Here is a 24841-nt window from a genome sequence, read left to right on the forward strand (position 1 = left end):
TTGCCACCAATCTTGAATAAACTCTTCCCCTTCCTCCCCCTGGGAGATAACTGCACATGAGCGAAACTGACCAAGAGGATTAAGTGATGGCACTTTTTTTTTTTTTTTTTCATTTGTGAACTTTATTGCATAATCACATTGCTTATACTTTGGTCCACAAAGAAAACCATGCCGAATGTCAGTACCAAACTTTTGTCAAACCAGAGTTACCATTACAGGGGTAACCCATACCCAGTGCTAAAGTTATTAAATATAAAACCGCTACATTAAAACCACTGCCAGGTTAAGTGAATAACACGGATTATTTTGTTTCAATAGTGCTTGTTGGGGTGGGGATGTTATTAGGCAGCAAGCATCCAGTCAGTCCTTTAAAGTTTGTGTTTCAAACAGGAAAAATGGCCAAGTTTCAGGGCCTGATTGACTTTGACAAAGGTCAAATTGTTGGCTGGATGATCAGACCATCTCCATACTGGCAGGTCCTGTGGGGTGTTCCCATTACGTACCGGTTAGCACCTACCACTGGTGGTCCAAGAAAAGGAAACTGGTGAACCAGTAACAGGGCCATGAGTGCTCAAGACTCACTGATGCGTGTGGGGAACAAACACTATCCCATCTGTTCTGATCCAACATAAGAATTACAGTAACACAAATTGCTGCAAAAATACTGCTGGCTATCATAGAAAGGTGTCAGAGCACAAAGTGCATCGCAGCTTGCTGTGTAGCTGCAGACCGATTAGAGTGCCAATGCTGAACCCTTGTCCTCCAAAAGTGCCTGCAATGGGCACCTATGCATCAGAACCCGACAACGAGGCAAAGAAAAAGAGCTCCATAGTCTGATGAATCACGTTTTCAAGTACATTATATAGATGGCCAGGTGAATGTGTCGGTTACCTGCAGAAGAGACGGCAGCAGGATGCACTGTGGGAAGAAGGCAAGTGTGACGATCTGGGCAATGTTCTGCTGGGAGACCTTTTGGGTCCTGGCATTCATGCGTATGTTACTTTGACGCACATCATAAGCATAAACATTGTTGCAGACCAAGTTGTGGCATCCGTAGTGTCCAATGGCAGTGGCCTATTTCAGCAGGATAATGTATGGTGCCACACTGCAAACATTGCTCTGTAATGGATTAAGAAACGTGACAGATGTTGAGATATTCAAGGTGTTGACTTGAACTTCATATTCTCCCAGAGCTCAGTCTGATTGAATATCTTTGGGATGTGTTTAAAAGCAAGTGATCCAGTGAGGCCCCACTTCACAACTTGCAGGACAAAAAGGATCTACTGGTAACATCATTTGCCAGATACTACAGGACACCTTCAGAAGACTTGTGGAGGCCATGGGTCAGAGCTGTTTTGGCAGCAAGAGGGTGACCTACACAATGCTATGGCCAATTGGTACATATTACAATGATAAGATATAAAATAATATTTTCATGCTAAATGATTAAAATCGTCTATAGTGTGCCAACTGCAATCCCAACAGTCCAGACAAACTCCTTCTAACAATGCCATGTCAGCTGTGTCATCATGTGTCATCATGTGTCATCATGCAGTCTTCTATCAGAGAATTAAAACATCTAAAATAATTTTAAAATGGCACAGAGCTTTGAGCTTCCCCAGTTCCACGACACCTCCAGCCTCCTTGGCCGTCCTACAAACGGCATTCGATGAGATGTATGCTCCAAAAAAAAAAAAAAGACTGAAGATTCCCATTCCCATTCCTAAAGGAATTCCCATTTATAGTTGTTCCTCAGGGGCTGGTAGTCTGCAAGGGGAGGGGGAGGTATTAATTAAAACTGGAAATGGAGGCACAGACACAAGAGAACGACAATGCTCTGATTAAGAAAACCCCAGAACATTTCAGCAAACTTTGATTTCACTTGTCTGGGAGTGTTGAACTGTGTGTGTGTGTGTGTGTGTGTGTGTGTGTGTGTGTGTGTGTGTGTGTGTGTGTGTGTGTGTGTGTGTGTGTGTGTGTGTGTGTGAAGCAGAATGATGAAAGACTCTGTCTTGTTTGCAGGGAATGTTGCAGTTGAGAGAGAGAACGAGAGAGAGAGAACGAGAGAGAGATGTTTATGCAGTAAAAAAGATGCAGCAGCCAGATGGATTCCCTGTGAAAACCCAGCACTCTTTATTACATTAGCATTAAGAAAACCATCTCAACATGATGTGGGAGTGTTACAAAGATAAAATGGCAGGCTTACTACGAAGTTTGAACATGCATGGAATGTGACATTATGGTGCAAAATCACTTCAACGTTTAAAATTGGATAGTAAACCATACCCTGTGGCTTTAAATCTGTTTTTATGGACAAATTTAGTGTCAGATGTAATCCTATTTAAATCTTTATCTTATGCATAAACATATATCTCTATCTGAAAGATCAGGAACACTCCTATTGCCATCGCATTCCATCCCAAAAATATACATATTGCATCTTTAAAGGCATCTTGCCACACCCGCTGTAGGACGAGCTCCGTCTTTACCAAGAGAGCAATTTCTGCAGTGGAGATGTTTCTGTGATGCCAATCCACAGCCTGTTACTTGTAGCAGTTGCAGCCTGTGGACTTGGCGTGCGGTGCAGCAGTCGACTGATTGTGGGTAGCCGTGTAGTACCCGCTGCAGTTGGCAGCTACTGCTGGTAACGCAGGTGGCACGCTGAAAATGTATGTGTTCAGAGGGTCACTGATATATAATTTAGCTGAATGGGTTGGAGTGACAGCATGGTACAGCCCAGGTCTAATTGCCTGTAAGCCTCTGATGCTGATTCTACATTTGGCTCATTACCTCCCCATTAGCTCTCCGTCTGCAGCCCTACGTGTGAGAGGATTACCTGTTTTTTTCTTATATGTATGACATATGCTGCTTCTAGCAGGCCAGTCGCTTGTGCAGCAGTGCATAATGTGTTAAGGACTGGGACAAGGCAGCAAATGTGCTGAGCTCTAAACGTCCGTCAGGAAAGACTTTTAACCAGTGTGTCATTGTCAAGCCTCCGCTGGTGAGTGCGGTTGTGCTCGCTCCTTCAGTTCCATTTTGGCTTTTGAACACATCATGAAAAGGCCTGCCGAAGCAAAGTTAATGAATGTCAGCCTCCTTTGCTTCGGTGTCCAGCGCGGGTGAAGCACTCACATTCTGCGGCAATGGTGTCTTTGACCTTTCCGACATCGAAGGTGGTGGGTGGAGAGAAAGCGGAGACAGCCGAGCCTTTTCCGTAGCGTGTTGGATCTTATGCTGAAATATTCATCATTGAGCCTATTTCTTAAAATAGTGCACTGCTTGTCTCTGTCTCGGCACAGACCTTCGGTAGCCCACGCGGTAGCTTCATCCTGCCGTAGCCCCCCCCCCCCCCTCCATTCTCTTGTCCTTTATTCTTCTAGCTTTCTTCCCTCTGTCCTGCTCTTTTTTTCCTTCCCTCCCTCCATCCTTCCCACTCTGTCTCGCTCCACCTCGGTGTGGTGCATTCAGTGGAGCGTATTCCTACCCTGGGTGTCTCTTCCCTGCTTTGTCCTTTAGCGTACACTGAATCCCGATGACCTATTTTATCAAAGTCATGCCCTAACGAGCCAGCGTGTGCAGGCGGCCCATGGTGCAGCGACAGTCATTAGGAGTTATGGTTGTGATGTCGTCTCATAACCCGAGAGAGAGAGAGAGAGAGAGAGAGAGTCTGCTGCTCCCTCTCTCGCTCTCTCCCTCTTTCCATCCATCCTGTCTAACTACAGCAAGGGAGGACATAAACCTTCACCAGCTGAACTCATTATCAGGAGAGATACACCAGTGGTATCATATAGTCACCATCCATTTTATTAGAAACACCTTCCTTGCATTCTCTGGCCGCCTGTCTTATAGGTACATTTAATAAACGTGCAGCTACGCACTACTACAGCCCTTCTGTTGCCATGTACAGTTTGTCAGTCACCCTCTACTCAGTTTATCCCTGGTTAGGTTTTGATCACAAGACCACAGCTGTCTAGAAGGCGGGCCATTTTCAACAGGAATGGCTGGCTTGGTAGGGTTCTGTTGCACTAGGATGAGGTACAGCAAACAGTGGCAAGCGGGGCATGAAGTAGTTGCCCCTTCTACACCCCTTTATTTTTAGATTCCAAAATATATCAGTAGTTCTCAAAATACAAAACAAAAGTGGCACATATGCTGCAGGCATAGCTCATCATACAGAAACTATCCACATTTAACTGACACTTTTATCTAAAGTCACTTACAATCACAACTCTGTTGAGTGTTAAGGGGCCCAACAGTAGTAACTTGGAGTTGGTGGGATTTGAACTGGCAACCTTGCAATTAAACATCAAGTACCTTCACCACCAAGCTACTACTGACCTTACTGAATTGCTCTGAGCTTTCTCCTGAAAGGTGTCCTAGATAAACACTTTTTGATTAGGTACACCACCATGTCTATCACTTGTAGTTGGCATTCAAAGTTAGCTGGCTAAGGTACAAAGGCAGGAATGTTATACTAATAATTCTGTAGGCCCTTCTTCAGAATACCAAGAAGGGCCAGTCTGCTACAGGCCAGCCCTGAGTGAAAATCATACATTTCATTGGTCAGATTTCCTGTAAGTTTCTTTACAGACGTACATTACAGACCCCTCAACTCATCATAACCAAGAATATGCAAAGTAGTCTATATGAATAGATATATTTACTTAATGAAATATCGTTATATCTGAGCCTTCTTTGACGGGTTAGGTAGGACTGACTACACACCACTGCCCACAGTGTTGCTGGGGTTTTTGTGTCTTCTGGATTGAATGCATGATAAAAAAAAAAACATTCAGCCTGCTGTGGTCCTTTGGGCATAAATTGACCACTGATGAAAAGTTAGCAGATGGTTAACACATGCATAGCAACGGTCAGTAAACTATAGTTTCTAAGTGCAGGCCTTATTTCTTCTTATTCTCTAAGTGTATGTCCTAATGTTGTAAAAAAGCTCCACTGTTAGGGAGAGATGTTGTGATGCCTCTTAGCCTTCTGGACAAAATCCTTTTCCAGTGACTCTCATACAGTCCTGTTCACTGAACCCTGGTGGAGGCTGCGCGAAACCTGAGCGTGTGAACGCGTCATGCCCCTGTACTTACCTACTGACTCAGCATGATGTCATATGATTAAGCATCATTGTCAAGTAATGTTATACTGACCTGATCATAGATTAGTATTCTTCCCCTGAGTTGCTTAGAAAAGTATGGGCCTTTTGTTGTTGTTATTGTATGGAATGCCAAAAAAAAACCCAGAGAGACAGTAAGAAGGAGGTTAAATGCATGAACACATCATCTTCTCTGTGCAGCTCTACTGACTCAGCCCTTCTCTTGTAATATACAATCAATACATCTGATCTATTAGATCTACATAACCGCCATGATGACAGGACAACAGTGAGGTGAAAAATCACGTCACGGTTGTGCGCATGGCCTGTTACACCACGACAAAGAGAGGACATCTGATAACAGTAATGTCTGAGAGATTGGCATTATCTTCTCACCAGGGAAGTAAAGCTGAGAGAGAGAGAGAGAGAGAGAGAGAGAAAGAAAGAAACCTAGCTGTGGTATGAACTCGTCTCTGTCACTGCTATTTAGCAGGGGAATCGTCTGCATCTGCCAGACTGGAATGTCCTGCTCGGCTTCTGTGCCCAACCCATGCAGGAATTGTTAATCGCCTGCCTAATCTGACTTTAATCCCGGATTTTGAGGGATGTGATTGTTTATGGGCATGATGGCCACAGGTTGCAGTGGGAGGGGAGATAGTGACAGAATTTTGCATGTTGCTGCTCCATACACTGTGTGCCTAATTGAGTTTTACTGCTTTTTGCGGTGTAATTATGAGGCTTAATTACCACTATCTCACAGGGCTGCTTTCCTGGACACTGAACAAGTCTAGTCTATTTTACACTAACGTTGATTTTCCATTGCATTTTTAATATTCTAAGAGAAGTATCAAGTATATCTGTGTTTGAGGGACCAGCCAGCATGTATAATTGACCAAAGCATGTCATCCTTTTATGGATGACTCCATCTGGTCAGTTGGAAACATGAGGTTTTTGTGTACTTTTTAATTCAATTAAAAAAGGTCAAAAGCCTGTAACTGCATAAAAGCAGATTATGGATCGATTGCAGAATTTTAGGTCTGATATTACCAGGCATGAAACTTGTTTAGATAAAACAGCCTTTCTAATCCTTTTATTACAGAAATATTTTAGTTTGATGGATGTCATGTTTAATCTGTTTAGGTTGTTTTGTACTTAGTTTATTGGGCCTTTCATTTTATTTTATATTTTGTAAAATGGTTAGTAATACATTGTTAGCTATTTATTATCTCGCTATCATATAAACCTTTATAAAATTTTAAGTCATGTAAAAATACTTTGAGATTTTGGAACTCAAAAAATATCAGAAATAAAGATTATTATTATTATTATTATTATTATACTTATTATTATTATAGCAGCATACATTAAATATAATGTCTTTTTAATTTATCAGAGTATTAGTTTCATGTTTTGTTTATTGTTGTTTAACTGTGTACATAAGATGCTTGTATATGCGATTCTTGTAAAAAGAGGTTGGTTAAAAACCTTTTGGAAACCTAGCTGCAGCTGAGCACTAATTAGACATTCAAAATTTATTATATTTTGTAACACACTTAAATAAGCATAGCTGTCACCAGCTTTGTGCTTCATGCGAAATGACATTGTTTTGATGCCAATAGGCTGCTCTGGCCACATATGCACATTCACAAATGTATGGCTTTTAAGTTTATTAATGCCCCCGTTATGATGAACAGTTTGAGGATATAGATATCATTTCAAACTTTCTACCTTGTGTGATAGTGCAGCAAATCCAACATTCAGTTTTTCATAAGGTTTTTCAGAATTATTCTAATCCATCTTCATTCCAGTCTTAATATATTACATACTCATCTTTTGATCTACCTCAGAAAAGGTAGTCAGATAAATAGATGAGGAACCGGATGCATATATACACTCACTGATACATAGATGCATGCATAGACAGATAAACACAGGGCAGACAGAAGCTGAAAAAGCTGTGCAAAACCTGACATATTCACACATTTCCATGACCACGCATGAGATCATGGATCATTTATGGATCATTTTTGTGCACTTTGAGAGAACATTACCTCTACCAGCCAAAGAATATGTAAAGGCTTTACACTTGGCAGGTTTTAAAGGATCAACAGGGATGGCACTCTCAGTGAGCTCACTTGCTGGTGTGTTTTATAAGCATGCTTCTTTGGGTCAGCGAAGGAAGACTGCAGGCTTCACATAGGTGGTGATTCACTCTGTGATAAAGCTTCAATAGTGTTCTCAATAGTGGTACAGGCAACGAAAGATGCACCTCCAAAATAAAATGCTCCAGGTAGCTGTCGCTGTAGAGAAATTCAGGCTAGGGAAACTGTTGTCAGATTCTATTCAGATTCTCCATTTCACTGGCGATTTTTAGAACGATTCCACCTGATGCCAAAAGTCACCAAATCATCAACCAAAACTTGGACCTAGCATTGCATCATTTTGTAATTTCAAGTAGTTTGTGGATTACAAACTGAAAGGTGCAAGACCATTATATCATGTAGTCTTATTAGTTTAACATTCATAAATTCAAACCAGTAAGTTGTTATGAACATGAAGCCTCCTGACACCATAAACCACCATAACAACCAGAAAGATGTATTAATACAGGATGGTGTTAATCACCTCAGGTGGGTACCTCAGCTCAGGTAGGCCTACATGCATAGTTTGGTTGTTTATGTTTTTTCTTCAGTGTGCGGAAATGATTCAGGGGCATGACTCTAAAACTACAGACAACATTACAGTAAAAATGTGACGGTGACAATTTCAAAGTGACAAAATGACACTGACAATGTGATTATGACAGAGGCTGTGCTCGAAATATGCCGCATATTGGGCACCTATGCGGTAGGCGACCAAAATAAAATATTCCAGTACGGAAAGAAACCAGGATGGCGTACTACTTCTGCCAGATATTCCTGTCCATGGCCAGAGCTGTCTTCATGGTGTGCTGTATCTCGTCTTACGTAAGTGGGCGGAACCGTCATACGTTCACATACCCCCGTAGTATGGTTTGCGTTCGTGGCCTAATGTATACCAATACGGGGACCAGTGTCCCGTATACAGTATATACAGAGTGTAGTATGCAGTGTAGAGTATACAGTAAGCTATTACAAACAGAGCCAGTGAAAATGTGGAAATGACAAAGCGCAGGTTGCAGAATGCTGGGACACTCTTCTGTCATTCCGGAGTTATCCCAGTAAAACCAATTAACACAGTTTTGTACTAACGGATCCTAGTCTATTTTGTGCACTGACCAAGCCAGCGCTCCAAACTTCCAACTTACTGTAAACTTTTATTCGTCCGAGTAACATGTTGCTAGCTCTGTGTTGCAGAGTTCAAATCATCTGAAACTATTGAGACTACTCCGAAGAAGTGCCGTGGAACAGTCAGCCCACGCGCACGCCGAAGGCCGTTCATTTAGGCATCACCTGCATCCTAAACTCCACTTACTAAAGCTAACTGGAAATGCAAATTATCTTTCAAATGCTTGACACTGGCATCCATCCTTCTCAGGTCTTTGGTAAACGTGGAGAATCATGAAGGGTATAACATTTCACTTTACCGTAGGCTTTCCCATCAGCGGTTAGGTCATGCTCTTTTGGGAACCAGAAACACCCCAACAAGGTCTCGTGTTTCTGTTGAACCGTAGGCGCATGCACAGTGTGTGACCCTATGGATGATGGAGTCGCTTCTTCCCACTCCTCACACTGCCGCAGGAACCGTGGACCCGGGGGCACACGGCGAAAAGTGGACCATTACATCATCGATATGAGATGGAACGATGTTCCTTCCTCCGTCTGATTGGAGGATATGAACCGGCCTCACGCGTTCATTGGCTAATGGCCGCACACCTAAAGGACGAGAGAGGCGTGTTCTCGGAGGCGCGCAGGGCGCTTTAAACGCGGTGCGGACGGGACCGAGCGGAGCGGGCTGAGACGCTGGGAGGACGGCGAGCTCGTCGTAGCGCATCGGAACCAGGTTTCGGAGCGCTTCAGCGCCGGCTCTGGGTTTCGCGTTAGGATCGCGCAGAATTCAGAGATCGAGAAGTAGAGCAAGAAGAACATTGCCGCGATCATTTTCCAGGGGACTGTACGCTACAACAACGTCCTTCGCGTTGGACCCGTCCGGTGTTCGCTGGAGGTAAGGGCGTTACTTTTAGCGGCTCTGTTGATTTCGGCGCATGCAACCAGATATTCCAAAGTTACAAAATATCAGCATATATTGTATTATAATCATATATTAACTAAATAGAGAGACGATATTCTGTTCGTGTCTTGAGTTGCTGTCGAAGCTAATTCTTAAGTTAAAAGTAAAACAACTGGATGGCATCTGCTGATATGTGACTTTACAGTTTTCGTGTATCTCGGGTAAATCACCGGAATCGCGTCCACCCTGCCCTACTCTGCCTACGTGATCCCGAGGAAGCGCTGTAATAACGTAGCGACACGGCGCTGCACTTCGCACTAATAACGTGCGCGCACCGTCTTCGCGTCGGTTTACCGAGCCTGTTCGTTTAGAATTAACGTGTCATCGCTCGTTATAACGAGAGGCGAAGTGACCCAGGCTACTTTGGGCCACTCGGCGAAAACAATGGAAAAGCCATAGCCTGTCCTCTGCACGGTCCCTGATGACTAAAGCAGGCCGTTGAGAGCTATAGGCCTATAAATTATTTCTAACTGATGTGATTCAAAGTGACATTTTACAATAGGCTTATTAGAACTGGTAAATTTGAGGCACTCTGGTAATATGCCGCTTCACAGTAGACTGGTGTGTATCAGAAGTGAATGTCTTTAACAGGCTATAACATGTAATATATGTAGCCTATAATATATGTAATTATTTCAAATGATCTATTATAGTTAGTATATTGGTTTTTTGCATCTAGCTCATCACACACTCTGTATGCATATACATATTTATGCAAGCTATAATGGCTCATTAGCAATGTTTCTTTAAAAAAAATGCTGCATTTGCACAGTTTATCATTAATGAGTTTTAGCTTTTTTGGGGGTTAAACATGCTTTAAAATGTCAGCTCTGTTACACCTTTGCCTGTTGAGCTGTAGACAAGAGTACAGAGGATCAGGCCCAAACCCGGAGCAATGGAGAGAAAATGGCCCGTGGCTCAAAATGAAAGATCTAAAAAATAAAACGATCACTTTTGTGACTGTTGGTCCTCATCACAGTCACACACAATATGCACACACCATGTCACATTTTCCCACTGTGTGTGGAGCATCACGTATTTCTAGGTGTCTTCGGTGCCACATCTCTCCCTGTGCCGTGTCACAGTAACAGCCGAACACTCATCTCTAGTGTTGCTTGCGCACCTGTGATTTCGCGTTACTAACAACAAAACCACCACCTCTACCCTCTGCACAGGGAGCACACACCCTGCCATGCTATAATGAACAGAGGGTCAGTTACTGGGACACTTAATCTGGTTGGAATTTGAATGCGTACGAACGTGTAACCGGCTCGTGCAGCAAGAGCTGGATTGCAGCTCGCTCCGTGCATCCTAACCCCCTGAGCTGCTACTGCTGGTTTTACATTCAGCTTCAGATGACTGGTGGAGGTGGTGGCGACGGTACTGGCGCGCTTGCGTCCTGTCAGTGGTGCCGCGCGTGTTCTCCTGCTTGGGGGTCTGTGTCTCCTTAGCCTTTGAGTTAAAGAGGGAAACTTCAGTTCCAGTTTTTTGAGCAGGCAGTCAGGAGTAGGCCTGTTTTCCAGCTGAAGGGTCCTTTACTGCACCAGCAGCACTGCGCAGAGGTGGAAGCGGCTCACAAAATCCATTCCCAAAGTGCATTAATCTTCAAGTGGGGGTGTTGATCAGGAACGCAGGATATACCATTGAATCACTAATGCTGTTCTGCTGTGGAGAGAGAGCCTTGTGTAACACCGTGATTCAGTGTGAAATGACTTTCCTCTCGGCCTCTCCACGGACGTTCGGACGTTTCGCTGCCTGTTCGAGTGGCACGGAGGTTGTTGATGGCACTCCAGGCTGGTACTTTGAAGAGGTTAGTTACGGACTGGTTCGTTTTGGGTAGGCTGGGACTAACAGAGCTTCACACAGTCCTTTGTTCAAACACATCTCTGCTGTTGGTGCAGGGGGAGGGAAGGAGAGAAGGGGAGAGAGAGAGAGAGAGAGAGAGAGAGAGAGAGAGAGAGAGAGAGAGAAACGGTGCATCAGGGCTTTTATGTTCCTCAGAAAATGATCATGAAACAGCTCCCATGTCCTTGAGTACAAGTCCACTTCCCTGAGTCATACTTTTCAGTTCCCTCTACAGTATATTTTCTCTGCCTTCTCTCCGACATTCTCTCTGCTCTCTGTTTTCTTCCTCTCTCCTTCTTTGTCTCTTTCTCTCAGTTTTCTGTTTGTTCATCGGTCTCTTACTCCTTGCTCTGCCCTGCTTTTTAACTTGACTGGAAAAAATTGTCAGCTTTCATCGGGCAAAGAATCTGCTGCAGACTTGCATAATGAGTGTGAAAAACAGTGAAACTTTACTAGTGAGAAAGAGGCTGAATGAGGAGTGAAAGAGAGAGAGACACAGAGAGCATGAGCAGAGATAAAGGAAAACATTTTATCAGCACTGGCTGTTGTGCGCTGGATAATGGCTCTGAAAATCTTTGTGAACTACCATCATGATCTCTGGAAACCGCTGCTTGCTGGATATTCCGTTCAGTTGCCTCAGCCTCCAGCACCAAGTAGAGATATTCAGTTTATGGAGTGTCATGTAGCTAAGCAGGTGTCTTAGGATACAAAAATGTTACTCCAAATAAAATAATAACGAAACTAAAGTACATTCAAAGTCGTTTTAAAGCATTGCGTCACCCCTCCTACATCCCCGGAGCTCCGTCATCTGCTCATTTATGACAGCAGATGGAGCTCAAATTGCCTTTATGCCTTAAAAGGCCACAACAGAAGAGTCTAAAGCTCTTGTTTTTTAAATGGTTAGTTCTTGGTTTTGTTTGTTTCTGAAATCCTTACTGTCACACCTTTTGGAACTGAATGGATTGGAATCCAATTAGTTTTGTGCAGTTCAAGCTGGGTGAAAATGATTGGGTGTTAAGGCTGTGATCCAGTGTCCATCATATTTTTTGAACACTTTCTGTGCTTTTATATGATTTGCCAGAGATGAATGAGTGCTGGACCAGGTTGGGGAAGTTTAATGGCAGTTTAATAGGGTGTATACTTTATTGGTTTATCCATTACAGTACAGCCCATCTGGTATCATGCACAAATTGTCTTTGCCACTCTCTATGCTTGTGATGAGTTACTGACCTCAGCCCGATGTCGGACGCATATCTTCGTGCGGGTTGACGACTTTCACTGCAGTGACATTAACACGTTTGAAAAAATCCTAGCAACACCGCTGTGACTGATTGGACTCGTACCAGTGTAACACACACAATATGCCACTGACCGGTCAGCGTAAATGCTACGTTGAGCCCGGTCCATCACACTGAACTTGGACGAGGCACAGGGTGGCAAATTAGACATGCAAACACATGCGCTACCGTCTGTAACTGCAGGCTTCTAAAATGTACTTATAAGGAGCTAATAAAGTGAGCGTAAGTACGAGGAAGGAAACAAAAGGGAACACCACCTGTCGGGAATGGAGGTAGCATGGGAATTTTGGAAGTGTGTGCGTGTGTTTGTGTGTATGTGAGAGCAAGAGTGAGGTGTTGGCAGAGCTCTCCACACCAATTAACAGCTGCTCCTCCGCCCTCTCAAAAACCCCTGTGTGCTAGCAAAAAAAGCAAGAAAAAAACACACACGAAAATTAAAGACCTGCCTGCAGTTCCCTCCATTATTAATAAGGCATCCATGAATTTTTCATCGTCGCCAATACGTTTGCAAATTTGAGAGGCCGTGTCAAAATGTGGTGGATAAGAAGGAAAGATCGTATGTTGAAGCAGAGATCAGTCCCCCCGTATAGATCGCTACATGCACACCCTACCACATTACTCGGCCATGACTCCATAATGCCACTGGTTTTACCCCAGGGCTGTGCAAATAGCAATACATTATTTTCATTCATGATTGTTGTATTTTGTTTCGCAATACTGTGAATATGCATTTTCGCATTATTATGGTTTAATAGTTAACAGCGTAATTTTGCTTTTCTGAGCGCTTCAGGGCAGGATCGAGGGGGTCATTAGTGTGGCACGGAAGTTGTTTAGGATGTTTATTTTGTGAAGAACAAAACGACACACCCATTCAAAGGTGGAGACCTATGCAGTCTGAACAGTCTGGCTCTATATTCTTTCCAAAACTGATGTGAGAGAGGTAAAGCACTCGATCTGACCTCTGGGTTGAGTGGTGCATCTTTGTATTAAGGAGTGTTCTGACCAACATCTGTCCCAGATTCCTGTGATTAATGCAAAAAGTGCTTAGGGCCCCTGCAAGAATGTATATACATACACACACACACACACACACACACACACACACACACACACACACACACACACACACACACAGGCAAACACAAAAAAGCTGTTTTGTTTTCCCTTATGGTTTAAAAAAAAAAAAAGAAAATGTGCAACATTTTATACACATTAGGGGCGATGTCAGTGAAGCACCATCCCTACATTAGTCAAGACTCATTTGTAGTGCTAGTTATTTACAGTTGCCTATGAGCCATGTGTTTTATAATAAAGGGCTCACAATATACAGTACAATAAACGAACTGGGAAAATGAACTCGAAAGATTGTGTGGATATATATAATTTTTGCACCAGTCAAGAATTAGGAATATTTTATATGCTCTTATATGGTGTGTTTCGATAAACTATCACCAAGTGGGTTCACACTCATTGCCTATGTTCAAGTGCACAATATGAATGCATTTCAGATGTTAGCAGAAATGAAGGATCAAATAGCACTGCGAGATCGAGCCTTGACTACTGACAGCTGAAACATCACAGAGCAAGGATTCAGGGGGATATGCAGGCATTTTTGTGGGTCTGCTGGCACAGAGTGTGAAGCTCTCTTGTTAGTGCAGGCCTGGGCCACAGGGATTAGGATAAGTTTGCATTACAGTGTAATGCTAGAATGCAACAGTATCTGAGGGCAACTTTATAAAGTTTGGATTCACCAGCGTTGACTTGTTGTAGGAGGACTTTGTGATATTGGCCTGACGATATATTCCGAATGTGCCATTTCTGTGGACTGATTGATTACATTTTACATTTCAGATTTACAGCATTTGGCAGATGCTCTTATCCAGAACGACCTTCTAAATGTGCTTTGTCATCTACTCATAGAATGTATCCTAGCCAGTACAGTAAGTTAGAGCTCAAGATACCATTGAACTATAATGCTGTTGAAATACATGGATCAATGCTGATGCATAGAAGTGCAAAACACATAAGCTCTATAACAGACACCAATAAGTGCAATAAACAGCAAACAAACAATAAACGATCCAACCATAAACAAAAATGTTACATTGGTTTAGCTTAACAAACCTTGGGACACGTAGTTTGTGAGTTTCAGGAAGATAATGTTCCTTTAAGTTTCTGTGCAGTGTAGGTCAAGATTTTTCTCTTTACTATTGCTTCATCATTTCTCAAGACTTTTTATATTTATGGATTTGTTCATTTGAGTGTTCTCCCTGCTCCCAGTACATCTGACCACACTCAGCAGATAGACAAGAAACCCTTACCGAGTTTAAAATGCAGGGCCACTCCATGACTGGGAAATACTGTTCTATTTGAATTCCTTGTGACTTTTGTCCTAAATCCTTCTTTGTAGCTGTTATTCTAGCATTCCATGCAGTGTGAATCGATGTTCCAGATGCAGTGTCTGCTCGGATTCCCTCTCTCTCCTCTTCCTCCCACTCTTTCTTTCTCGCACTATCTTGTCCCCCCCCCCATGTTTCACTGAGCACCAAATGGTGCCACCACGCTCATCACTAAAAGCAGCCCTAAGGGTTGGTCCCTGTTGCTACTTCCTGTCGGGTTGCCATGGCATCAGGCAAGGTGGCCCCATTTCCTGCTGCTCAGAAGGGCCGAGAGGGGGATGTCCTGGGCTGGCACGTTGTTCACTAATGCGATCAGACAGGCATGCAGAACACCGGCACACGTCCAAGGAAGGAGAGGCTGCAGTAGATCCACTCACAAATGCAGCTTAGAGTGCTCAGAGTACGGCTCTGAGCCAACAAGAACACCAGAACCCTGTCTCCCACATAGCTGAGTACCAGGGACTTGCATCTCATGGGCAAAGAGCCAAAATGGCTGCCAACGTGTGCCCTTGTTCAGGTTCACCCAGGTAAAGACATATGTCAAAGATTAGGCACAAACTGACTCTCTCCATGTGTGAAAAAGGAGAGCCAAGCTAAATGTTGGTCTGGACAATAGATTCAGTGTGGCCACTGAATGGTTTGTCATTCATCTTTAAAATTCTGATTGTTCTGTATTCTGGCGTTGTCCAGGTATGTTTCAGTTAACCAGCTTTAATCCAGAGGGCAGTGCCACAATTTTGTTATGACGAATGTCATGTTGTGCGATGAACCAGCCTCACCAACTGAGGCTGCTTACGAGCACCCACAGACCACCAAACCAAACACAGAGCCCCAGGGGCAGCAGGGAAGATCAAAGCAGAAAGATACGCAGTGCGCACTGACACAGTGTGGAAATACCGGCCTTGGAACATCTTTGAAAAAGCCTTTCTTCAGACATTTCTGGGTCACTTATGCCTGGCTCACGGCATCTGATGAGGAAAAGAGGGTACCTCCTTATTCACCCCCCTTCGCCCATTCTCTTGTGCCCCACCCAGCCGGATGGCCCAGCCCGTCTCTGTCTACCATTATACTGCTGCTCCTGATGTGGCCCTCAGGAGAGCTAATTTGTGTGTGGTGCTGGAAAGGGGTTTGGAGTAGGCCGAGGATGCAGTGGGTGTAGGTGGTGTGGAGGGTCTGAAATTACTTTTCTTTCCTGTTTTTGTTTGCGTTGCCTGACGATTTTCAAGCCCGTGGAGCAGGAGCTGCACGGCCATGTTTCGTGTATTGGACGGAGGAGAGGGATTTTTACAGAGTGGGCACTCTGGCACAACCAGAGAGCCTACCAGTGAGAATAGGCAGCACTGTTCTACATGCCTGTGTGGAATACGCTGTGGTTGGCTCATCAGCTACTGCCATGGTCTGTGATTGGCTATGCTGGGGACAGGCACTGTGTGGTGTCTCGCAGCTGCAGGGTGGATCTGACATGCTCAGAGATCTGAGGAGATCCTCAACTGGGAGATATGATTTATTGCATGAAGGTTGTTGTCACCCTTCTGTCCCTGGCATTTTTAATAAATTACTATAGTATCTCACTGGACCAGTTGTGAAAACATATGCCTTACATTATGACATAAAATCATGGTAAAAGAATACAAAAAAAAGCTCATCAATTTGAGTAGACCTGCAGAAAGGGTTTAGACAACAGAAATGAGGTAGGTCTGTTTCTGTTGCTGCATAGTCTAAAATGGTTCCAGAAAACTGTCACCTCGGTCACCTCTGATAATAAGTAGCCTTTATAGAAGCTTATATTCAATAAAGTAAATAAAAAGACTTGATTCAAAGACCAGCCAGTGGTATTGACAGTTTATGCTTGATGTTTAAATGGCTTGTTTGTAAACATTGGTAAATAAACATAAATCATATTTCGGCTTGCAGTGGGGTGCGACACGACATATTCATCTAAAAAAGCTGTTAGTGTTATGAATTTGTGGGTTGCAATTTATGCTATAATTTTGAAGCAAATGAAACTAATTCGCTAATGCACAGTTTAACTGACTGATCATTTTTTTGCATTTATTTTACTGTCCCTGCTCAGCCTAAAGGATCCTGTGCTGTGTTTTGTAGTACTGAACAGGCAGTTGCTTCCACTTGCATCACTGGGGCTTCACTCATAAGTATCTTTAAGCTCAGGGGGATTTATGGTCTCTGAGAGGCACTCTTGCCCCGACTGAAGGCTTCTTTACATTCACGCCTCTGGAAAGCAATCATAATCATAAAAGCATATGATATGTTTATATCTGTCAATAGGAGTTTATAGTGTAGTGTAGTCTTTTAGAGTGTAACTTATTCAAATGACTCATACCTTAAATATCAATTAGCTAATGATATTGTCTCGCTCAAATTGCTACAATGGGCAAATAAAGAAAAACAAAACTGAAAAAACTCACACCAACACGTTTTCTAAGATTTGTGGTCAGTGCTTAAAATTTTGCTTCTAATTTTCTGGGCCCAAATTAAATACATTTAACTCAGATGTTAAAGCTTTCTTTTATATGTACAGTAATTGTCAGTTTCTGAAATGGAGTGATGAAGGCGACACTTGAATGCTGTGGTTATAATTTAGATAAGTGTTCTTCTCTCTTGCTCCTGGAGGACTACAGTAATGGAAGTTTAGCATTTACCCTTGTGAACACACCTGCCTCTACTCGTGAGCTAATTATCCAGCCTTTGTGTATTAAAACAGGCATTTTGGAACAGGGAAAACACTGAACAAAGCAGTGGTATGGCCCTCCAGGGCTGTGAACGAAGAAGACTAGTTTAGATTTAAAACAGGGTTAGAACAGGGTCATTTTGTGAAGACTTCTATTAAGATTCTACATCCAACCCCCTCCAACTCATCTCCTTTTATCTTATTAGCAGAGACTGGCAGTTGCTAATCTGTGTGTGGCTATGTGGGGCCATGAGGTTGAGTATGGTTGATGCAACAATGGTCTCATTGTCATGCTAGATCATACAACAGTCCACCTTCAAAGGACAATATACATCTTTGTCACATTACAAAACAAAAACACAAAAGTTCCATTTATTTACATGTACTGAGAAATGCAGGGGAAATGCAGTGGAATGTGGTTGTTTACAAGCACATTTGCTGTACTAGTTAAAAGTCAGGTAGGCCAAATTGGTGCTTAACGGTTACACTCATCAAGCTTGCCAGAGTATGACTCATCTTAGATTAGCACTCATACTCTTAAATGCCCGAAACATGTAAACAAGTGCCCCAAAGTGTTTCTGACTTAAAAACACACCTGAATGTATAGATGTCCCAGCTCTGAGGTTATTTTGTAAAGATTTAGAGTGAGATAAAGTGCTTTGAATAATTTTCACTGCGTCAGTGCTCACATTGCACCTGACACCTTATTGCTATTGGCCCAGAGAGAGCCGTTAGACTCGGCAGTTCCAAGAACGCCCAGTTCTGGCAGACTTGCTTATGTTTTGTGGGAGTGTTGAGATGGACGCCTTTGGGCCTTTGATGTGCGCCTCCTTTTATGTGCCTCTCGCAGTGAGCCTTGGTAGGCGTGTCTTTGCGTTCAGGCAGCCACAATGAGGTGCACTCACAAACAACTGCTTACGCTGTGACCAGACTGAAAGACGGCTGAATGTTTATCAGGTTTGCACTCTGAGAGATGCTGCCACCCCTGAAAGGTGAATAGAAAATCGTGTAAAGGTGGATGTCAGTTGCAGGGTGCCAAAAAACTACTACAGTATATTGTGTGCTTGTATACACATACAAATAAATACGATTAACAAATAATACATAAAAATCATAGCATTCATTTCTTCCTTATAGTTAACATATTGCCTTTCCTCTCTTTCATTTGTGTTTTGCAGGGCTGAATGAGCCAACATCTTCCCTCCATTTTGTAGAAGACTACCTTCCTAGAGTGTGAAACAGTCAGTGGTACTAGTACTTGAGATCTCCCCACAGACTACCAGCATGGAAAGAACTGCCATTTCCACCTCACTGCTCTACGTCTGCCTTGTTCTGGCTGCGTGTTGCAATTCCCTGGCGGGTTCCTTCTGCCCAGCACAGTGTGTATGTGAAACCCGCCCCTGGTACACCCCTCAGTCTGTCTACCATCAGGCCAAGACCGTGGACTGCAATGAGCTCCACTTGAGCACCATTCCAAGGAATGTGTCTGCTGACACTCAGGTGCTTCTTCTGCAGAGCAACAACATCTCCTTGGTGACCTCAGAACTCCGGAGTCTCGTCAATCTCACAGAACTGGACCTTTCTCAGAATCACTTTACACGGATTCAAGATGTCGGCTTGGGTAACTTAACCCAGCTTGTCACCCTTTACCTAGAGGAGAATCAGATCAAAGAACTACCTGATTTCTGCCTGAAAGATTTGGTCAGCTTAGAGGAACTTTATATAAATCATAACCAGATCTCTTTGATTGGCCCAAATGCATTCTCTGGCTTAGGGAATCTGCTTAGGCTTCATTTAAACTCCAACAAACTGGTAGCTATTGACAGTCAATGGTTTGAGTCTCTTCCAAACCTGGAGATCCTCATGATAGGTGAGAACCCTATAGTTGGGCTGCAAGATATGAACTTCCACCCTCTTTCTAAACTACACAGTCTGGTGTTAGCTGGTATGGGCCTTAGGGAAATACCCACTGGCGCTTTTCAAGGACTAGAATACCTTGAGAGTCTCTCATTTTTTGACAATAAGCTGACAGTGGTGCCCAGAGATGCCCTCCGCTCTCTACCAAACCTGAAGTTCCTTGACCTTAACAAGAACCCTATTGTACGTGTACGGGAAGGCGATTTCCAGAACTTCCCCCACTTGGAGGAGCTCAGCATGAACAACATGGAGGAGCTTGTGGCCATAGAAAGAGGTGCATTTTCCAACCTCCCACAAATGGCCAAGTTGGAAGTCTACAACAACCCTCATTTGTCTTATATTGATCGCAATGCTTTCCAAAGAATGACTGGCTTGCGCACTTTGCTGGTCCACAATAATGACCTCACCCTCCTTCCTCAAGAGGTTTTAGCTTCTTTCCCCAACCTGGATGAGGTCAGCCTCCACAGCAACCCGATCAGGTGCGACTGCCTCTCAAACTGGGGGCCGATCTTCGGCAACCAATCGAGTCTCAAGCTTCTGGAATACCAGATCACCCTGTGCGCCTCGCCTCCGCACCTGATTGGCCACTCGCTCCAGGAAGTGGTGACAAGCACCTGGAACATGGCCAGTAACAGTTGTCTGCCACTTATTTCCCTGCATACCTTCCCTTCACAGCTCAATGTCACAGCCGGACAGCCGCTGACATTAGACTGTCGTGCTGTGGCTGATCCAGTCCCCCAGTTCTACTGGGTGACGCCCACAGGTGACAAAGTCACGTCTGAAGTGGTATCTCCAGCCATGAATGAGGGCAAAAGGGGCATGAAAAAGCACAGGATGCAGGACCAAGGTGCTCTAGAGATTCTCCATGTCGAACCAGAGGATGCTGGGCTCTACACGTGTGTGGCGTGGAATGCAGAAGGCGCAGATACTCGGAGCGTCTTGGTGTATGTGGACAAGAGCAATTGGCATGGCACCCGGCAGAGAACAGGCCAGCAAGAGTGGGTAAACGCCACAGGATCTCTGGTGGTCTTGGCAAAAATAATCCACGCTCATTCCGTGGTACTGGAGTGGAAAGTCTACCCATCTGTCCTCGCCTCCGGCCATGAGTTGCCACAGCCCAAGTGGCTCAGCGCCACCATGAAAATCGACAACCCTCAGATCAGCTACACAGCAAAGGTCCCTGTGGACGTTCAAGAATACAACCTCACCCATCTGCTGCCCTCCACAGAATACCAGGTCTGTCTGACCATGGCGTCCCCGGAGCAGCAAACTCAACATTCCTGCATCAACATCACCACCAAAGGAGCCAGTTTCGCTGTGGAGATGGTCGCTCAGCCAAGCAACGTGGCCTTGGCAGCAGTGATGGGCTCCATGTTTGCCATCCTCATCATGGCCCTTCTGGTGTTTTATATGGGTCGGCGTATAAAGCAGAAGTCCTGTCACCACTCGCTGAAGAAGTACATGCAGCATGCCACCTCCATTCCTCTCAATGAACTCTACCCGCCTCTCATCAACCTGTGGGAGAATGAGACGGAGAAGGAAAAAGACGTGTCGGTTGACCCTCATAGCTCACAGATAGACACCTCAAAGACATATATGTGGTAGTTTGACAGAGGATGAAAGAAAGGCCAAAAGACATTTCCAACACAGTATGTATTGGTGCTGTACATAGATGATAAGTATGTACTTACTTATTAAGATGTCATTGTGAAATATGTATTTTTAGATTGGATAGCTTTCCCTAGTCAAAAAATGCACTACTTGGCTAAAGTTGTGAAATGGTCATGTACACAGTAGATGAATTTTAAGAGTGTCCAAACACACCCCTGCAATAACCTTGTATTAAGTTCAACATTACGCATGCAAATATGTTTGTTATTTGTATAATTTATTCATTATATGAGCATTGATCTCCATCACAAGCCTGATCACATTTGGATTTCTTGCATGGAATTCTTGCATGCTGTTTCAGTGCTCAAAGTAATTCATACCGTCATGTCTACTTCTCACAACTAAAAACAAACAGATGTGAGATGGTGGCAAACACAAACACAAGTGTGCACCCATACACACTCTCACACGTACACATTTTCCTTCTGTATCCTAACATCGTTGCATTTATTATCACCTGCTTTGTAATAACAATAAATCTAATCTGCCAGCTGTTGCGAAAATGGCTGTTACCTGCAACTAATTAGCTGTCAAGCGTAATTAATATATTTTCTCCAGTAGCCACACAGCTGTGCTTGCTTGGCCTTTCCCTTTTGACTATCTAAAGAAGAAAAGCTATATTTAGAAACATTCAAATGATGGTGGGTTTGGCGATGTGGATTGATGACACATTTTCTCACTTGGTACAAACTAAATGTGACCTTATATGGAGATCTATACAATAGAGCCAAAGCAGGTTTCATTAAATTACCTGTGTCTTATTTCTAGCAAACATTGACAATTTGAGTATAGACCTTAGGTAATTAGACAATGACATTTTTTTTTTAAATACTTGATGCTTGTCTTCAGTAAGTGAAATGCATGCTGGTTGGGTTTTCAGTCACATGACTGACTTGACCAATCAAAAGCATTACACTTTTAGCCCTAAAATCCTCTATAGGAGCTTTTAGTAATATGTTTCAGGTCACTGCCCTGCTGCAAAGTGTTGCCATCCAGAGGAGTTTTGAGGCATTTGGTTTGATCTGAGCTTCTGTAGCCTGCATGGCAAAATTAATCCTGCTACTGCAGCCCATAAGACCCAGGCATATTTAGGTGTGCATCTTTGCAATCTGGCTTTTCTGTTCTTGAGGTTTACCAGTGTTTTGCATCACGCGGCAAACCCTCTGACATCATGCCCAGCTGAGCTTTTCTTCATTAAAGCTTTTGCCACACCTACGCCTCTAATCTTAATAGTAATCTAATTTCACATTAATTTTTTCATAACCAAAGGAAAGCTCAAGCCTGGTGGCCTGCCATCGGTGAGCTCACTGGGGTGTTCTGTATCAAACACCTGCTTTTCCCATCCAATGGTTTGGCTGTGCCTATGAATTCAAGATTTTAGGACCATGTTGGCCTGCTCTACTGACACTGACACTTATTTGACGTTCATGTTAAGAGCCAACAGCAACAGCTTCCAGACACAAAAGCCACTTGTAGGCTTGACCCTAGACCTTTTCTTAGCTTCCTTTGGCATGAAATGATACAATAACACACAGATGGCCAAAAAAAAGAAGGGTTGTCCATTTAATTCTCATTCACTCATTCGGAAAGACTGTAAAATGACTGTTATTCCTGTAATGTTTGCCTAATACAAACAGCCTCATTGTTGCTGTTTCATTTCAATCCCACTGTACAGGAGTACAGAGCCAAAGCAGCAAAAATTGATCATTGTTCAATTAATTACACACTATAGAATACTATGCCACAGTATATTGCTGTTTTTAACATACATTCTGCTTAAAATAGCATACATATGAGGATTGTGTTGAGATGTGAAGAATGAAATCAATAATTATTTTTACATTATACAACATTTGATTAGCCATTCCGTAAACAATACATAAATATGTTTGGCAACATATGGCCATTCTAGAGACACAAGCTGAAATATAAATCATGTAGATAAAACTGTTTCATTCACTCTTGTGTTCATCCTCCATGATGTTTTATATAATATAAACATTTCCATAGATAGTAAAAAAAATAACAACAACATACTGTATTCATGTAAAGCATTTTCAAAAGACTAATTTTCAAGAAAATAATGATTTAATAAGGAATAAATAAACTCAGATCTGCAGGGATGCATTCTCTCTGTTATGTCTTTTGAATTTTTCATATATTATTTGAACCAAAGATAAGACAACTGCAATTCAAAGGACGTGTCATTGTCAAACACATCTAAATGACATCTTTAAAATTCATTTTTAAATCTGAGTTGATCAGAAGAAAAATCATCTCAATTTATTTATTTATTACTCTAAATATTGTTTAATAAATGCATACATTATTATTGTTACGTGTAGTATGTTTTTCCATGGTTTTTAAAAATATATAAATTCTAATTTATTCAGTAGTCTGTACTAATATAAAATATATTTGAAGAACTGTTATGGTAACATTTGTGTTCACATAAATGCTGTATCCACTCTGTGAGAGTTCAAACATAATCAGTAAGAATGCAATATCTATATACCAGCCACGTATCGCCTATTGGTTTCTGATTACTAAATTTGTCCTCGTAATCTTACACGTAACAATGCCTAGAGTTTGTATCTACACATGTGCCCTCTGGTGGTCGCACAGCTGGATGACATACTAGAACAATTGCTTTATATCAGCAGGGTATTTTGTACTAGAAGGAGAATATTGTTATATTTCGAGTTAGAGCCAAAGTACTTTTACACTGTTAGGGTGTGTTGGTCTGTGCTCGTTAGAAAATAATTGACTATAGGCAAAAACATTGAAAAGAAACAATAAAAACACTTAGCAAAAAGTTGTCTCCTTTTTCTGGTTGTCACACATGTACAAAACACACATGAAAAAAAACCATGCCCTTTCCCCAAGGATTTGTTCAATTTTCCCAAAGATATTATTTAATGTGAGTAAAATAATGTAATTTTTTAGCTTAACCTTTCCTTGCAGTTTTTATGTTTAAATACAAGTCTACTGTATTCAGATGATTAACTTGTGCATGTCCATGTAGAATGTACCAATTAAAAAAGGTGTAGCTATACCACTCTCAGATCTAACTTTTGGTTTGCAACTAGAATAGATTTTTCAGGATTTCTTCCTACACTGCAATTCACACACGTACTAGTGGTCTAGAACATTATGGCAGTGTTCTATTTACCAGAATAAAGCTGGAACTTTTCCATTTAATCACATGGGACCTCTTAACTGTCATGTTCAAGTTTTAATGGTTGTTTAATGGATACTAACGGCGCTTAACTCTGCCGTAATCAATGCCTGTGCTTCACAAGAAAATACTGCCTGACCAACTGCACCATCATTTAATCCCCCTGAAAGAGAAGTTTAAAATGCCCCAAACCAAAGGAATTAGGTTGACCTGGTTGTTGACGATATCTTTTTTCCTCTTTCTAATGGTTCAGCTAATTTATCTCTACTACCACCTTATATTATTCAGTGTATTTGTGTTATGCCCTGCCTGTTCTGCAACATGAAGTAAATGTCTTAATGTAAACTGCCAAACAAATTATATTCTATTCTAGCTCCTATTCTCCATTATTTAGTCTAGTATTACCATTTACATCCATTACATTGATACACTAATGTCACCATGAAAGGATGCATTATATGATAAAAACAAAGGCTACATGGAATAAATAACTAATTTCACTAAATGTGTTTACACATCTCCAGAATTCACATA

The 24841-nt window shown here is 42.6% G+C and overlaps 1 protein-coding gene across 1 annotated transcript; it reads left to right on the forward strand.

Moving 5' to 3' along the window:
• Nucleotides 1–9019: 9019 nt before the first annotated feature.
• Nucleotides 9020–23252, forward strand: si:ch211-180f4.1 (leucine-rich repeat neuronal protein 1). Its single transcript, XM_027023562.2, has 2 exons — nt 9020–9244; nt 18720–23252. Exon 2 carries the CDS (start codon nt 18826–18828, stop codon nt 21061–21063), a length of 2238 nt encoding a protein of 745 aa, XP_026879363.2. The 5' UTR covers nt 9020–9244; nt 18720–18825; the 3' UTR covers nt 21064–23252.
• Nucleotides 23253–24841: the final 1589 nt, after the last annotated feature.

The sequence above is a fragment of the Electrophorus electricus genome, chromosome 23, assembly GCF_013358815.1.
Source record: "Electrophorus electricus isolate fEleEle1 chromosome 23, fEleEle1.pri, whole genome shotgun sequence".
Taxonomy (NCBI): domain Eukaryota; kingdom Metazoa; phylum Chordata; class Actinopteri; order Gymnotiformes; family Gymnotidae; genus Electrophorus; species Electrophorus electricus.